At 40.3% G+C, this 18,292-nt stretch overlaps 1 protein-coding gene across 2 annotated transcripts; it reads right to left on the bottom strand.

Moving 5' to 3' along the window:
* Positions 1-477: 477 nt before the first annotated feature.
* postnb (periostin, osteoblast specific factor b) lies at positions 478-18,256 on the bottom strand. 2 transcript variants are annotated; one of them, XM_075473080.1, is made up of 22 exons: positions 18,093-18,256; positions 17,471-17,569; positions 14,189-14,253; positions 13,794-13,951; positions 13,551-13,715; positions 13,314-13,460; positions 13,079-13,220; positions 12,060-12,272; positions 11,805-11,939; positions 10,328-10,476; positions 10,036-10,172; positions 9,718-9,848; positions 9,469-9,599; positions 9,199-9,301; positions 9,027-9,094; positions 8,745-8,790; positions 8,539-8,568; positions 2,919-3,071; positions 2,782-2,829; positions 2,233-2,310; positions 2,116-2,145; positions 478-1,070 (listed from the first exon to the last, which is right to left on the bottom strand). In XM_075473080.1, the coding sequence occupies exons 1-22, from the start codon at positions 18,209-18,211 to the stop codon at positions 1,042-1,044; spliced, it is 2,376 nt and encodes a 791-aa protein (XP_075329195.1). In that variant the 5' UTR covers positions 18,212-18,256; the 3' UTR covers positions 478-1,041. The 2 variants fall into 2 exon arrangements, with proteins under 2 accessions (XP_075329195.1, XP_075329196.1); XM_075473081.1 differs by lacking the exon at positions 2,116-2,145.
* Positions 18,257-18,292: the final 36 nt, after the last annotated feature.

Raw genomic sequence — 18,292 nt, 5'->3', positions numbered from 1 at the left:
TTTCCTTGAAACACGACCTTACTGTTGAGTCTGATTCACACATGCCAACAAACAAGCAGAAATGCTTTCATTGTTGTTGGTCTTAAAATATATAATTTCCTGAACTTATATCATTGTAAAACAATACCTTTTTTAGATTTTAAAATAAATATACACATTTTCATATGGTGGATTACATACATTTCCATACTGTTCTCAAGAAAAGTCCTTTCTTTGATCCTGTCTGGGTTTACGTTTAACATATTTTCTTCAGGGTGTTTCCACAAGTGAGCTGCCAAATTCCCCTTAAACAGACGGAAAGACTGGAGCACTTAGCAGAGTGACTCAGAAAACATTTTACTCTAATCAAAACTCCTTACATGCATAAAATTCAAATAGACAGTGTATTTAGATTTGACCTAAGAAGTTTAAGGCTACTTTACAAAGAATAAATCAATGTTTACAACTTAAGAACTTTGTAAAGACATAAAAGTGATGTATTTTTTGACTAAAGCACTTTATTTGAGAATGTTGGGCAAATAGAAAGGCGAATGCCTGGATTTGGCTACATCATTCCAAATAACACAAGCAGCAGACACACTTTACATGACACCTTAAACAACCGACGGCTAGAGAAATTAAAAAAAAAAAAAGTTAAAGTGAGAGAGCACACTATCTTTTAATCTATACCCTGTTGAGATTTTGAATTCTTCCCAAGCAGCTTGTAAGATTCCCTTGCTCTAACATTCACCACTAGCAAAGCTGTAAAGTATAGAATTAAAATGTTTAAGGAAAAGTCTGATGGCTTGAAATTTTTGCTGCTAGTTTTTAAATTCATGCAAAAATGTATATTTGAACTGTTAACATATATTGAACAAAAAGTCAATATATGTATATGTAAAGCACCATTAAATTGAAAACATTTTTTGTCAGTAACAGTCATTTTATTTTTCTAAACACTGACACTTCAGGTGTATCCTCTGTATTACAACACCAGTTTCAAACTTTGAGTTTGATGTCTTTCTCTGCCTTTACATGGAAGGGATTCTCATCTGTCCACGCTCAGTCCCTTCCTCTCCGCCTGTTGCCAGCTGCCAAAAGAGATAGAACAATAAACACATGTCAGTTATCTAGATATGATTACTTTCTAAATACGTTCTAAATGTGAGATATGGACTGTGTCAAAGCTTGGCATCTGTGCTCTGATCTCATCTCTCCCTGTATGGAAACACCAAGCACAGCAGAGAGTAGGAATGATGATTATAACATCCCACACAGGGGAGCATATTGACTCAGAACCTAGACTCATGAAACAGTTATATGAACCACAGCTACAGAGCCACGGCAAATGTCAGCATAGCATTCAGGTGAGCATTGTTGCAGCAAGCATGACAGTGAAGAGTCCAGAGATGACATTTAGGAAATGGAGGACTTTTTGGAAAATACATTTGTGCTTTGTTGCTGAGAGTTAGATGAGAGGATGTGTTTGGATGGAAAATGTGAAGATATACAATCAGTAAGAGCCTAACTTGACTAAGCACAAGGACTGGAAAAAGAAGGCATCAGCCAGCTTGACTCTGAGACTTTATTCACTATTGTTTCATTTGTGAAGATTTCACATTGTGGTTTTACAAGTAGTTCTGTGCAGAACTATTTTGTGGCTAGAGTCCAAATACATTTTTATTCTCGCTGAGACTACCACACGACCAGTGGAGATCAAAGAAGTTACTCTACCCGGCCAAAACATATACCAGGCCTTAATACCCTGCAAAAAAATGTGCCTATGATTAAACTAACAAGATAAAAATGTTCAATTTTGAGCTCCAAAGATTATGATATCTTTAAACATATCCAAGCAATCATCTTTGTAATTTGATTCATATCTACCAAGCACAAATTAGTGTCATCAATCTTCTCATCTAACTCTGTGCAGGAAATAAGCAGTGTGAGAAAATGTTCTCAAAACGTCAAGCTATTCCATCAATTACACCCAACATAATTGATGGGGGGGATTATGCCATATAAATGCAGTGACAGACATGAATTGACAGCCAGAATAAGCTCACAGACAGTGTCACATCGTCTCCAAATGCAGGATCTTTTTTTAGACTGCCTGATATTCTTTCTTAATTTTACCTAAAACTCTTCGGGGAGGAGTTCTTCCTTCTATAAAGGCAAGCAAATATACACATCATGTATCATTCTTGGATCATTTCTCTCAGTTGCTGAGAAGTAGAAAATTATAAAACTCACTTTGGATCAGTCTGGTAAGTTGATCGGTGTCAAGATTAGCATTCCCTTCAATGGTTGTAATCTTTGAAAGGTCAACTCCTGATGGAAAAAGAACATTTTATCCAAGTGAAACAGTATTATTTGTGATGTCACTGTTATCAAATCATTAGCATCGTGTCACACTCCTCTGCAACCTCATTATCATCTCATTGCTCAGATAAGGAGGAGGCCCCGAGGAAGACCCAGGACACGTTGGAGAGACTATGTTTCTCGGCTGGCCTGGGAACGCCTCGGGGTCCCCCCAGAAGAGCTGGAGGAAGTGGCCGGGGACAGGGATGTCTGGGTTTCTCTGCTCAAGCTGCTGCCCCCGCGACTCGATCCACGGACAAGTGGAAGATGATGGATGCTCAGATAACATGTCTGTACATGAGCTAGTAGCAAAAACTCTGCAATAAAACCTACTGCTGAATACCTGTGAATGTTATTGTGAAACACACTCTAGGAAAATGTGCTCTTTTGCTTCAAACAGACAACAATTAAACTTGAATATATGCTTTCAAATTTTCCTACCTTCCAGGTCAATGTTACTGGTGCCAGTGCTGACTGAGTACTGAGGGCCTGAAAATAACAGTATTCATGAGTTAATGAGAGTGTGAGATATATCAAGCTTGTTAGACAGGTAGACAGGTAGGTCATTTAGTTTTTACCTGTAACAACCCTAGTGACTTTGGTGATGGTGGGTTGGCCCTCAATGACCCTGGTAACCTTGGTGATGGAAGGTTCGCCTTCAATGACCCTGGTAACCTTGGTGATGGAAGGTTCGCCTTCAATGACCTTGGTAACCTTAGTGATAGTGGGACCTGTATAAGCAGACAGAGAATGCTTCATAACACAGAATATCTGTTTTCACAGCAATGCAAAGAAACCACAGGACAAGGATCAAGAAAAATGGCTCTACAATAAATTGTGATGCAGTGCTGTTGTTTACCTTTAAATTTCACATGATTAGTGCAAATAAGTCCAACCATGTGGAATCTAATATTCACAGGATCTCTATATATACCCCAAGTTGTGAAAGGCCTGAGTGTCTGAAATACTCCTAAGGAAGTGAAACCGTCAAGCACGCAGCACAATGAAGACTAAGGAGCTCTAAAAACAGGTGAAATACAAATTTCTGTAGAAGTTCAGAATTTCAGGTCTGTTTGTGGCATGAAAAACAAATTAGGATTGTGGAAAATACTTATGAGTTGTCAGTGTTTGAAACACAGACAAGGGCAATTTTTCTGTCTTCATTTTATTGGATCTCAATGCTGCATTTGATACAGTCAACTACAACAAAATTGCTCCACAGACTGGAAAATTGGGTAGGTCTTTTTGCCACAGCATCAACCTGGTTTGAATACAACTTAAAAGACATGATACTTTGTGTCTATAACTAATCCCACATCTTAATGGACAAAAAAATGTATGTGGAGTTCCTCAGGGTTCAATTCTGGGGTATCTTTTACTCATTTTTTACATGCTCCCACTGGCTAGGATTATGTAAAGTGACAAAGTACGCTATCATAGTTAGGGGGATGACACAGAAACCCCCATCACCATAACACCAGGGATTACAATCACCTACAAAAACACAAGTGCCTCCAGAATTTCATTCAATTAAACAAAACCAAAACAGAGGTCACTGTCTTTCTGAGCCAAAGAAGAATGATTAAAAATCTGTGCTCAACTTCTGCCTGTAATGTTAAAAACCATAAACCAAGCCAGAAATCAAGGTGTTGTTATGGACTCAGACCTGTAATTTAACTGCCATATCAAGTCAGTTATGAAGTCTACCCAAGTCAACTGAAAAATATCTCAAGGATTAGAGCACTGATGTGTCAGAGGGCTTTAGAAAAGTTGGTCCATGCATCTGTCTTTGACAAACTTGATTACTAAAGCAATGCATTTACTGGTCTGCCTAAAAGAAATAAGACACCTGCAGCTAATTCAAAATGTTGCTGCTCGAGTCCTCACTAAGACCAGAAAAGTGGATTATATCACTCCAGTTTTGAGGTTCCTACACTGGCTTCCTGTTCATCAAAGAATTGATTTCAAAATACTGCTGTTGGTTTATAAAGCTGTAAATGGTTTAGTGCCAAAGTACATCTCATATCTTTTGATACGGTGTGAACCTACAAGACGTCATGTGGAACCAAACTGCTTTCTGTTCCCAGTGTTAGAACTAAACATGGAAAAGTATCTTAAAGCTTTTATGAACTATACATGTTGAACTCTGAGATAAATGCAGGTTGGCATCAACTCTTGCTTTTCAATAAAATCTTTAGACTTTCCTTTTTCCCACTGAATTTACTTAACTGGTTTAATTGAATTAAAGGTTAGTGAAAGTTGGTACCTTTCAGTGCACTAAACCATTCACTCTGGTTCTTTCTATTTTCCATCCATCCATCCATTATCTTCCGCTGGTCCGGGGATCGGGTCGCGGGGGTAGCAGCTTGAGCAAAGAGACCCAGACGTCCCTGTCCCCGGCCACTTCCTCCAGCTCTTCTGGGGGGACCCCGAGGCTTTCCCAGGCCAGCCGAGAGACATAGTCTCCCCAACGTGTCCTGGGTCTTCCCCGGGGCCTCCTCCCAGTGGGACGGGCCCAGAACACCTCACCGGGGAGGCGTCCAGGAGGCATTCTCACCAGATGCCCGAGCCACCTCATCTTACTCCTCTCGATGCGGAGGAGCAGCGGTTCTACTCCGAGCCCCTCCCGGATGACCGAGCTTCTCACCCTATCTCTAAGGGAGAGCTCAGACACCCTGCGGAGGAAACTCATTTCGGCCGCTTGTATTCGCGATCTCGTTATTTCGGTCACTACCCACAGCTCGTGACCATAGGTGAGGGTAGGAACATAGATTGACCGGTAAATCGAGAGCTTCGCCTTCTGGCTCAGCTCCTTCTTCACCACGACGGGCCGGTGCAGAGCCTCATCACATCCGCATCACTGCAGACGCCGCACCAATCCGTCTGTCAATCTCCTGTTCCATTCGTCCCTCACTCGTGAACAAGACCCCGAGATACTTGAACTCCTCCACTTGGGGAAGGATCTCATTCCCGACCCGAAGAGTGCATTCCACCCTTCTGCGACCATGGTCTCAGATTTGGAGGTGCTGATGGTCATCCCAGCCGCTTCACACTCGGCTGCAAACCGCTCCAGTGAGAGCTGAAGATCACGGCCTGACAACGCCAACAGAACCAAATCGTCCGCAAAAAGCAGAGACCCGATTCTGAGGTCACCAAACCGGACCCCCTCAATGCCCTGGCTGCGCCTAGAAATTCTGTCCATAAAAATTATGAACAGAATCGGTGACAAAGGGCAGCCCTGACGGAGTCCAACCCTCACAGGAAACATGTCCGACTTACTGCCGGCAATGCGGACCAAACTCTGACACCGGTCATTCAGGGACCGAACAGCCCATATCAAGGAGTCCGGCACTCCATACTCCCGGAGCACCCCCCACAAGAGTCCCCGAGGGACACGGTCGAACACCTTCTCCAAGTCCACAAAACACATGTAGACCGGTTGGGCGAACTCCCATGCTCCCTCCAGGATCCTGCGGACCATACTGCACCTCCTGAATCCGAGATTCGACTATCCGGCGGATCCTCCTCTCCAGTACCCCCGAAAAGACCTTACTAGGGAGGCTGAGGAGTGTGATCCCCCTATAGTTGGAACACACCCTCCGGTCCCCCTTTTTAAAGAGGGGGACCACCACCCCAATCTGCCAGTCCAGAGGCACTGCCCCCGATGTCCACGTGATGGTGCAGAGGCGTGTCAACCAAGACAGCCCCACAACATCCAGAGCCTTGAGGAACTCAGGACGGACCTCATCCACCCCCGGGGCCTTGCCACCGAGGAGTTTTTTGACCACCTCGGCAACCTCAAATGGGAGCTCAAATGAGCTCCCCAACTCTGCTTCCTCATCGGAAGGCGTGTCGGTAGGATTGAGGAGGCCCTCAAAGTATTCCCCCCACGACTCACGACGTCCCTAGTTGAAGTCAGCAGAGCCCCGCCCTCACCATACACGGTGTTGACAGTGCACCGCTTCCCCCCCCTGAGCCGCCGGATGGTGGACCAGAATCTCCTCGAGGCCGTCCGGAAATCGTTCTCCATGGCCTCCCCGAACTCCTCCCAAGCCCGAGTTTTTGCCTCAGCAACCGCCGAGGCTGCGTTCTGCTTGGCCTGTCGGTACCCATCAGCTGCTTCCAGAGTCTCACTGGCCAAAAAGGCCCGATAGGACTCCTTCTTCAGCTTGACGGCCTCCCTCACCACTGGGGTCCACCAGCGGGTTCGGGGATTGCCGCCACGACAGGCACCAACCACCTTGCGGCCACAGCTCCGGTCGGCCGCCTCAACAATGGAGGCACGGAACATGGCCCATTCGGGCTCAATGTCCCCCACCTCCCCCGGGACATGGTTGAAGCTCTGCCAGAGGTGGGAGTTGAAACTCCTCCTTACAGGGGATTCCGCCAGCCGTTCCCAGCAGACCCTCACAATACGTTTGGACCTGCCAGGTCTGACCGGCTTCCTCCCCCACCAGCGGAGCTAACTCACCACCAGGTGGTGATCAGTTGACAGCTCCGCCCCTCTCTTCACCCGAGTGTCCAGGACATACGGCCGCAAGTCCGACGATACAACCACAAAGTCGATCATCGAGCTGCGGCCTAGGGTGTCCTGGTGCCAAGTGCACATATGGACACCCTTATGCCTGAACATAGTGTTCGTTATGGACAATCCGTGACGAGCACAGAAGTCCAACAACAAAACACCACTCTGATTCAGATCGGGGGGGCCGTTCCTCCCAATCACGCCCCTCCAGGTCTCACTGTCATTGCCCACGTGAGCATTGAAGTCCCCCAGCAGGGACTATTTTATCTATCTATTTTTTCTATTTTATCCTCGAATTTTGTTCTAATGCTTTTTTATTCTATGTTAAGCTCTTTGAGTCACCTAGCTGATGAATTGTGCTATATAAATAAATTTGCCTTGCCTTGCCAGCAAGGTTAGAATAGAGACCAACTACTCAGAACACTCACAGTTGGGAGAATGTTGCAGCATGTTCTGCTGCAATACGATCCATGTTAGCACAAATGACAAAAAAAAATACATGTCTGACTTGAAAGTGATGAGGTGTAAAAATCCATTACACAGCATTCACTCTAACGTCAATTCAATTTGGGGGGTTTGAAATGTTCTTGTTTTGAGTAGTTGTTAAAGTGGCTGGGCTCAACATATATTCATCTCTGTGGCTTCCTCTGCCACTAGGTGGCACCATGATCATAACTGATTATTCACATAGAGATACTTTCAGGTGAGGACATTGATCACACATGATAAGGCTGGACCCAAAACGCTGCCAGGTCTCGGCCATGCTCACATGCTCACTAATAAAAAAGCTTCATCGATGCCTTAAGTATTTTCCAAATAAGTTTCAGGGGGATCAGTTTAACAGTCTGGGAGCAGTAATTCAAACATAATATATTATACTTCCTGTTAGCAGGAGGTGGCGGTGCAAAGTTTTGTCAATATTTCCCTTTGGTTGTCTACAGGCATAGACACTGATTATATGTATTAAGACTGTACCTAATTTGTCCTAGAATGCATGAGTCAAACAACTTCTCTCACGTGAATCATCAAAACTTAGCCACCACAGACACACAGAATGGTAGAAATTTGTAACACTTCAAACCTGTCTAGTTTAACAATAGCATATATAGCGTTTATTCCACTTAAATCCCTCTGAAAAGTTTGTTAAATGCAGAATCTGGAAATCACAAATTGCACATTCGGTCTAAAATGGCAAACTTCCTATTGGAATTACACAATGGTTTAAAGAGAATTTTTTTGCAGGTTTTGTGCAGTTTATATATGTGCACCAAATTTAATTTCATGGTCCTATTTAGCCATTTTGCAGAAAGCCAAATTTGAGACCCATGAATTCTGAAAGTAAATCAACAAAATAAAAATAGGGAAAAAAAGTAATTTGTATTTTTGGGGTAAGCAATTTTTTTAATATTTTTTTTTAAATTTTGGGATAAACCTCAGAGATCGTTCCTTTGTCACAAAAAATAAACACTTAATATACCATAAGGTATATTATAAGCACTCTTTGGTGCTTAGCCAAAGAGTGGTACTTATGACCCTTATGGTGCTTTGTTGCTTTCAGAGAACAACAGAAAGGTAAAAAGGCCAAAGAGGGTTGATATTTTATCAAGATATTATATCTAGCTGACTGTACAGTAGAAATCACATGATTATTGGCACTCTGTTGTCATCATTACCTTCCTGGATAACACGTGTGACGATCCTCGCTAAAAGAAAAAGGACATAAATAAATTAAGACTAAGACTAAGACATAACTATCAGGAATTTAAACACTCACAAATATCATAACTTACAAATTTTACATATTGCCCCCTTGAGGATGAATAAATAGTTTTGAATTGAATTAATTTGAATTGTATATCATGATAATATCACTACTTACTCATAAATGTAAGGGGTATTTCTTGATATCTAAATCCTGAAATGAACTGTAAAAAATAGAAAAAACAAACAAACGAAAAAATGTTAAAGCAGCATATCTTTAAGATTGTAGTAATCTACAACATTGAAATAAAATCAACGGCAGAGATGTTTTTTTTAAGTAGATAATTGTTTTAATTGTTTTTTTAAGTTATATAAAAAAATATGTTTTGGCAATTATAGAGAACCCCACCCTGGTTATTTACAATCAGTTAGGCTTTATTGATGTGAAGATAATTCTCACCTTAATTTGAATATAAGTGATGAGTTTCCTCAATATCATTAGGAGATCCTGGCTTCCCACAGGGATATCTGGAAGATTGCACAGGGCGTTACCCACAATTATTTGCTATGATTATGAAACCAAATATATGTCTTGAAAGATTTAATAAAGGAAGTACTAATTAAGTTGATACCTGCAGGGTACAAAACTTGGTCTACAAAGTGAACGGCGCCGTTTGTGGCCATGATATCAGATTCTGGGACTTGGACAGAATTCACTCTGACAGTGTTGTTTGCCTGAGGTAGACAGTTAAAACAATCACAGACCAAAAAATGAGGCATGAATGACATGAATTAACACTGATCTCAACGCCTGGAGATTGAATAAGACATAACATGCTGACTCATGCTATCATGAAGATAACTGCTGAGTATTTCTCAAAGTTTCTGGATGAAGTACTTACAGAAATCAATTTAAGATTGCTGCCCTGGAGAGATTTGAAAAGGTTTGTCACCCCAGCTTCCAAACCACCACCAATGATAACACCATTAGTAAAGTGATGCAAAAGAATAGTTCGGAGAGCATTTATGTCACCTGGAATAAAAAAAAAAGAACACATAATCTGTTAATCGTTTTTTTTCCATGATTTTCAACTTTCCACAAGAGCGCCCTGAAATGCATTCAAATATGAAAGACAGTGAGGCAAACCTACCCTTTAAGAAGGTCACATCTCCTTCGCTTAAAGCAGCAAATGCTTTATCACTTGGGGCAAACAAAGTAAAGTCTCCCTCTTGTTGGAGCAGGTCAGTCAACCCAGCAGCTTCCATCAGAGACAAAAAGATCCTAAAGCACAGAGAAGAAAGCAGCAACTTGGCTGTTATAGAAACCACAGTGGGCTGACAAATTGCATTGCCAGCATTTTCTCATTCCCATATGTGCCATGTGGATTAAATAGAAAGATACAGGAAGATGTGGTTAGAGAATCATGCTGTATGCAAGTCAATTTTTATTAACTTTGTCCAGTGCTTACTTGAAACCTCCATTTTCTGTCAGAATCTCTAGCATAGTCTTTTCCGCAGGTTTCAGCATAGTCCTCATGAGATGCAGAGCGCCATTGGCTCCTTCCTTACTGCCTCTTATCAGGCAGGAATTCTCAATGCACACAGCCTGAAAATAAAATCCACAAGTTATAGGCAAGGGGATTGCTGTGACGTCTCAAATGAAATATGATTGATGAACAAATGACAGCGGTAGTGCACATAGATATGTTTAATGGCATACAGCCATAATTTTCAGGCACAACTTCACAGAAGATGACACACCGTGCGGTAGATGAAAACCCGAAGCGTTTTCCCTCCTATGGTCTCCAACCGCTGGCCATTGTAGAGTTGTCCCAGGGCAACCTTATTCTTTACAATGTGGTTTTCCAGAATAATTTTGAGAAAGCTCTGGTCCATGGACATCACTTCATCTGGAAATAATTTATTTTCTTTGAATTATTCTTCTTATTTTTTAAAATACTTTCTTATGTGAAAACGAACACATTGTACAGTTAAGGGAAATGTTTCGACTAAATGTTTTACACTTTTGATTATTTGGGTAACAATGGCCGTTCAATAAGACACTCTCTCCTCCAAAATATGTCCCCTTGGGTTGTTTGTTCTTGAAAGCCAAAACGGCCTATAATTACATAAGAAGAATATGCAACTTCTACTCATCGTGAGAACAAATAGTAAATATGGCATTCATGAAGGTAAAGGTCTTGTTGTAAAAAAGAACGTGTTTAGCCTTAACCATTATAGTTATAATAGGAGATTGGGATAAAATGAGCCATTTTTACTTATGTGGTCCTCATTATAGTCCAATGAAAGCATTTGATCAAATTTAAGGATGCTTCCTTCCATTTATTTCCTATGCCTACTTTATTCAGTTGAAGAATGGGTGGCTGGAGTCAGCTAACATCGGGGGAGAGGCAGGGTACAGCCAAGACAGGTCACCAGTTCATCAGAAGGCCAACAGAGAGACAAACGAGACGAACAACCACAAATGGTCACACAAACGCCTGTCAGTTTGGATTAACCAGTAAACCGAACATTCATATGATTGGACTGTGGGCGGAAGGCCAGGTCTCCAGAGAGAAACCACACATGCAAGGGGAGAGCGTGCAAACTTCACACAGAAAGACCCCTGCCAAGATTCAAACCAGGAACCGTCTTGTTGTGAGATGTCAGTGTGAACTTTCACCATGTATCCAGGATGTTTCCTGTTCATTTAAATGACCAAAATGCATCAATGACAAAGGGTTTAAAAGTATTGTTTAATAAAAAAAAGTTGTTCTTGTTGCTCAGTTTGCCTGAAGTTTGGGGTAAGTTGATTCAAGTTAGAGGGTAAGTTGCACCATCTGGATGCACACTGAAATATAAATGAATCTGAATCAAACCCATGGGACATATTAAAGATATTTGAAACATTTGAAATAACTATTTAATTCTAATAAGATTAATTAATCCATCTAATTTCTTTTAAAAATAGTCATATTTATTTTTCTTAAAGCTAACTTAAACAACATAAAACCAACCAAATAAAGTAGAAATCTTAATATCTTTAATGTGTGCATGCCTTAAACATTTTGTTCTGTGGGAAAAGCCCAACATTATTTTTCTTGTATGCAAACAATTGGGACTTGACTCTGATTAACAATGTGCCCCAAGCTTCCCCTGAGACAATCACCCAGCATTCATATTCAGCCTCCTGCTGAGTAGAAAACAGAGGCGCACACATGAGCAGTATGTGACTCACCAGTGAAGGCAGCATTGAGAGGGGCCAGCAAAGTGAACTCAGAACCTGGTGTCATGGCAGCAGAAAGGCCCAACTCAGACACCATGTCACCAAAGGTTGAATATGAGCTTCCCAAAAGTTCCATTACCTGCTTGGCTTGAAGTGGGACAGAAATTTCAGAAACTATTAAAACATGAATGGCGGAAAACATTACATATTTCAGAAAAAAAAACAAGGTTTGCACAAGTACGAAAAGAAGAGGAAATGTGAGTCTACCTGAGTCTGGAAGGAGTACTTGGTCTATAAGGTGGATAACACCATTGGTGGTGACAATGTCCTTTTTGAGCACCATTTTAATGCCATTAACTGTTAAACTTTCGCCGTCACAGCCGATTTCAATGTTGTTTCCCTCCAGGGTCTCATAAGAACTTCCTGCCATGATGGCCTCAGAGCACTGGACTGAGTCCAAGAGGTGGAAACTGAGAAGAGCTGAAACCAGATGACATTTTAAGTTATTGTGTGGTTAAGTTGTATAGTTAGATATTTATTTGATGCACTGACAGTTTTATGTTATGTCTCATGTTCCACTGCAGCTGAAGAAATAATGCCCAGGACCCTGCAGACCCTTTGGATCCCTGAGGTTCCTATAAGATTGGACTTTAGAGGCTCTGTTTAATTTTGTATTAAGTGTTTCTGATCTCATAGGGCAAGCAATAGGCAAGTAAAAAAAAAAAAGACATGTTGCCTGTTTGTTCAGCTTGCTCACTGAGGCAGCTATTTCCTGCTTCTCAGTGGATAAAAAGAGTATCTAAAAATGTTTAATTATTTTCCAAAGCTCACTTTTACTGTACATTTGAAACTTTTTTAAAACTGTTGTCAGTAACTTTCAACAGAATATTTATGATCTTACTTTACTTCAGACTAGATAGTGTATTGGTAAGATTGTCACCTTTCATGTGGGTGACATCAGTTCAAATCCTGACACCCCTGCATGAAAGGTACTACCTCCAGTAGGGGTCCTTAGGCAAGACCCCGTTACCCTACCTGGGATATGAGTGTAAATTGCTTTGGATAAAGTTGTCTGCCAAATGCATAAACATACTTTATGGTATGGATGGCATTTAAAACAAAATCTGGGTATGTTCTAGATTAACTGTTTTCACATGATTTGAATTAGAACAGAGTCAACATGTAAAAGAGGAAAAGTCCTATATCTTCATCCTTAGAATTACATATGTTACAGTTAGTATATGTGTTCACACAAGAATAAACCCATAAAGAATTGTTGCATCTACCTTTGAGGACATCTTTATCACTCTGAAGCCTTTCTAACATATCACTGTCAAGCTTATCAAAGGCATCATTGGTGGGGGCAAATAGAGTGTAATGTCCTGGCTGACCCAGCTTCTCCAACAGTCCAGCTGTTTGAGCCATGTCCTAGAAGGTGTTTTTACCAGCTGGTTAGATTTACTGAACTTCAACACACAAAAAATACAGCTGAAAAATTGGTCTACCCCTATGTATACCTACATTGAGAGTTGTCAAGTCATCACTCATATCAAGGTATTCCTGGATGTTGTTTCCAACTGCGCTGATGACACGGTCAATTACATGCACAACTCCATTAGTCGCAACCTGGTTGCCATAGACAATCCTTGCGCAGTTCACAGTCACCACCTGCATATAACATACATTTTAATGCTGCACTCCTGGCAAGTGTTTTCAGTAAAACTATAAGTTGTAGCAATGCTAAATGCTAATACTCACCCCATTGGAATAATGGTTAATTTGGAGATCAAGGTCATTGTACATAGAAGTGACTGTGATTCCATTCCTTAAATCTTTGGTCAAGAGGCGTTTGTTGACCATGTGATAATGCAGAGCATTGTACAGTTCAATGTTGACATTACTGACCAATGCATTCCTCATTTCCTGTTAGATGATGAAAATAAAGAGTTTAAACATCACATAAAGAGTTGTTCGAAGGCTTTTTGTTTTGTCATGACTCACCTCATCCAATAGGTCCCAGGCTTCATTGCTGGGAGCAAAGAAAGTAAAGGATCCTGGTCCCTCTATCTCAGGTCTTAGTTTAGACTTGTCAGAAAAAGTTTGGGTTGATGTGGCCTTCACTGTACCCAAACTCCCATACACATGGTCAATTGGGGCAACTTGGAGAAAATAAAAGATTTGTTAGATACCTGCCTGTCTTCCAGAAAACAGAAACAAGGAAACTGAAAGGCTTAAAAGAATTAAGATAATATGAAAACTGTGTTGACAATATGATGTGGTATCCTCTCCAACATTGATTGGTATGCTTTACAAAATAAAACACAACTGTTCTACAGTTGAAGGGTCTGGCCTCAGCTAACCTCAATACACCTACTACGCTGTAGCAAAAACTGTACCTGCAGGACAACCACGCATTCCCTCCAGCTTGATGTACCCTGGGCAGCACTCATAAAGCACAGTCCTGCGTCCAAAACATAAAGGTCACAAATGTGAGTGTAGCACATCCTTTAGATATCATCTAGAACAATCTTTTAACATAGCTGTGAAATAAATTTGGATCTTTTTTTTCATGGCTGCTACATTTCAAGCTGAGTAATCCTGCTGTGATTATGTGTAGCTTTCTGTGTTTCCAGATGTTACTCATTATCTCCTGCATCATCCCAATAGACTATGTGGTAAGTTTGAGCCAAAACCTAATGGAAAGGGTGCCTTGAGGCTTGTGCTACCATTACAGTAGTAGATTTATATTACCAAATTCTCTTCTTTGAAGCTAACCAATTAGTTTGGACTCTTCCTGGCTTTTAACCTCAGAAAAATTGAGATTTGAACCTTGGAACATTGCTGAGTGATTAGAATTGCTCATGGTTAACAAGACAGCACAAGTTAAATTGAATGTATGAAAGCAGATGAACTATCCCTGAAGTTTCTTTTCACAAGTTTTTCTACCTTATTAAAACAAATTAAAAATTCTTTCTTTCTTTCTTTCTTTCTTTCATTTATCATTTATTTTTACTACTTTGACTAAGATACCATAACTGGTGCTCTTTCCTCTTTTTGCCTGACAGCCTCAGGAGGACTTTACAATTAAAGTGCAGCTGTGAGATGTAAAAACTGAACTTGCGTCAGCATGCGGAATCTTGTTGAAACTACAGCAATGACTCCATCTATGGGAAAACTAGGCATGTTGTGATGTACACTTCACCCTAAATGACTAGCAGGTATTCAACAATAAAAAAGACCCACAAAACATAAAGAACACCCCAGATGTAGCTGTTAGAGCTAAACAATACCATATGTTCTCAGAGTTGGCTGGGGAGTTCATTAGGGTGCACTTTTATTGTTCGAGAAGTTGCATCAGATCCAGCTTTCAGGTCTACACAATTAGTGTAATCACTGTGAATGGTGAGAAAAATATCATGTCTTTTTGTTTCATAAAGGAAACAATGTCACGGTGTAACATGAAGGTGGTTCCACTGACTGTAAACTGATGCTAAACTGCTAAACTTTACTAACCTAAGCTCTTTACCAGCAGTTTTGTGTAAAATCTACATACCAGGACAGCTCCACATTTGTGTGCCATTTTTAAGTCAAAATGAACATCTGTGACTAAAATGACATGCAAGTATTTTTGCACAGTTTTGTAATGCACTTAGGAAACATCCAACACTTCCATACTACCATTAACAAGAACGTGTTTGAACAGTCAGAAGTCATTAGTAATTCCTTCACTTTCCGCACTCGCTTTGTTCTATTGAGGGTTGCTGGAGGGCTGGAATCTATCCCAGCCACAATGGAGTGGCAGGCATCCATGAGTAACTGATTAATAAAAATCAAGACCTTCAAAACAACAAGAGTCAAAACTTCACCAACAGAGAGCTTACTGAGGCACATTGTTCTTTGTCTCATCCTCTGCTGATGTTTCTGACAAGGTATAGATGACTGGTTCTGGATCATGGCTAACCACATGTCTACAACAGCTGTATTTGAATCAAGGTTGAATGGAGTTGCAGGGTCTGGGATGAGATCACTCAAAGCCCATTGGGGCAGAGTCAGCAAAACTCTTATTATATTGCTTTCCCACACTGAGGGATTGTGTTTGGCTGTGGAACTGGAAACTTTGGACGGTCAGCATCGTTACAGAAGAACTGTTCCCCTACGAATCTTGATAACTTTGTTGTAAAGTATGTTGAATGTAATGTATGTGGTTTTATTCTAATAAAACATATAACTAAAGGGAAGCCTGGAAGTTTGGTAGTTCAAAGTTTTCTTGGAGACAGATCCACTCTGGAAGCACAAACATACACTCTGTGGGTGAAGACAAATATCTTGGATGGCTGCTTAAAGTTAAACTGAGTCCCTATTAAAACATTTAGAAAAGCTCAATTAAAGTCATATTGTTGTGAATTATACTGGTCATTCAAATAATCTGAAGTGCTCAAAATGGAAGCAGTGGCCTTTTTTTTATGCTGACATGCATTTGGAGAGATACTTCACTTTGTTTCACAAAAGACTCCAATGTGTCAATTTACACATATGCTGAATGCACATGTATTCAGCTTAAATATAAGTTTATAGTATATTATCAAAGGTTCTTGGACCTGTGTAGGTTGTGAATAAAACAATTTTCAACAGTTTTATTATTAGGTTGGGAGACATGAGGAGAGTTAGTGGAGACCACGAGAAGGGTCTGTTGAAACAAATTTGATGGTTTGGTTGGCGAAGGAAATACGATCCAGCTCACAAGAAGTAATGTTGTCAGGAAACCACAACACTTAGTTAAACAAGCTTTCGATATGTTGATCCACCGAGTTACTTCAACATTTAGATTAAAAGCTATTCTAAATGTATAGTCATTCAACTGAACAGTCAGTGCAGTTATGGAGTAATAAAATTTTTGTGGTCTCAATGCAACTCAGAAACAAATATTATTATGAAACTTTAACTGGAATCTAACTTGTAGTTAGTGATACTTTAAAATGACTCGCAACACCACACTGTAAAATATTTTAATTACTAAATTAAATTAAAACTGAACTTGCCAAGTGGATTCATTGTGAAGGACTAAACCTTTAGGATATGCATGACAAGTCAAACACTAAGAGGCAACTTTATTACGAGTGTGTACTGTATGCATATGTACATGGGAGAGAGAAAAAGAAAAAAAGTCTTAAAGGTGGACATGGCTTAGATCCATGTTTAAACTCTAAAGTGCTGAGCCAGTTGGAATCACAACAGAAAAAATAGGTTTTAATGATTGAGTTTGTTTCCATTCATGAATACAGTCAACATTTTGCAGCCACATAATATCCTGGAATCAGTGGTTCACCACTGTGGCATGCGACAGTGATCGGACTTCAAACATTGTGAAAATCTTTTTTCAGTTTAATGGATCAAATAGGATTGTCTTCAATACAAAGAGTTAAAAGCATGTTTCCGTGAATGTGTTTTTCATTTTATGCAGCAGTGTAATTCAGAGTGAGATAACAGATGTCTATCTGTGTGGAAACATCCAAGTTTCCATGAAAATTCTTAAGAAGTAATAGAAGACTGTGAAGCAGACAGAGACAGATATTCAGAAACTTACAAAAGTGAAGCTTTAGTTAAACTTTAGTGTATTATCTGAATATACATTTAATGTCTTTAAACCAACAGATCTGATTGGAAAAAACAACACTTACGCTTTCTTTCCACAGATGGCCCCTTGGTACCAATTACGACAAGTACTAAAGTACTTCTTCTTGGTCCCCATGACTTGCTGGAGTGCACAGACATTGGGTCTGTTAAGAATTGTAGGAAAAAAAAGAGGATAAAGCATTAATCAGCCAGTAAAAGATGAGTAAGAATGTATTCAAAATGAAATACTTCACATGGAAATTATAATGTGAAAAACAGCCCTACTGGGTAAAACATCAGACTGTCAGCTTTGAATAATTATTTGGCAACCACTCATGCTGCTTCTGAAACTAGGCAGTCAGATATGAATAATGATATCTATGCCTGCTGTGCAGGAAATGTGTCAGTTCTGAGTTATGATTTAATGACTATTACATAATTGGCTTAAAACCTCTCAAACTAAAGAAATGGTATTCAGTGGCATTTCTGATCAATTTCTGAAACGACCTAGCTACATAGTAATATAGCAGATTTAATATAAGAATGACAAAAGCAAAAAATGATTAAATGTAGAAATGACTGATTCTCATTAAGCTCATGCACAGAAAATGATATAACTCAGCATAAGAAAGTAAAAAACAAACAAAACAAACAAATCCAAAATAATCATTGATGTCGATGGCTTACCCCTCTTTTTTCGCCCTGATGCGACTGTGGGAAACTATTTTATCATAAGCTGAGGAGTCAGCACAGTCAAATGTAGAGAGCACAAAGAGTGCAAAGGCAGCCACAAAAAGGAGCTTCATGGTTGTTTCCAGCAAGCCCTTCGAGTCCCAGAGTAAGGGGAGCGGACTCACAGCAGCAGTTTATATACCACAAGTCTTACC

This window comes from Odontesthes bonariensis, chromosome 9 (genome assembly GCF_027942865.1).
Source record: "Odontesthes bonariensis isolate fOdoBon6 chromosome 9, fOdoBon6.hap1, whole genome shotgun sequence".
Lineage (NCBI taxonomy): Eukaryota > Metazoa > Chordata > Actinopteri > Atheriniformes > Atherinopsidae > Odontesthes > Odontesthes bonariensis.
This window is presented reverse-complemented; position numbering and strand designations above follow the sequence as displayed.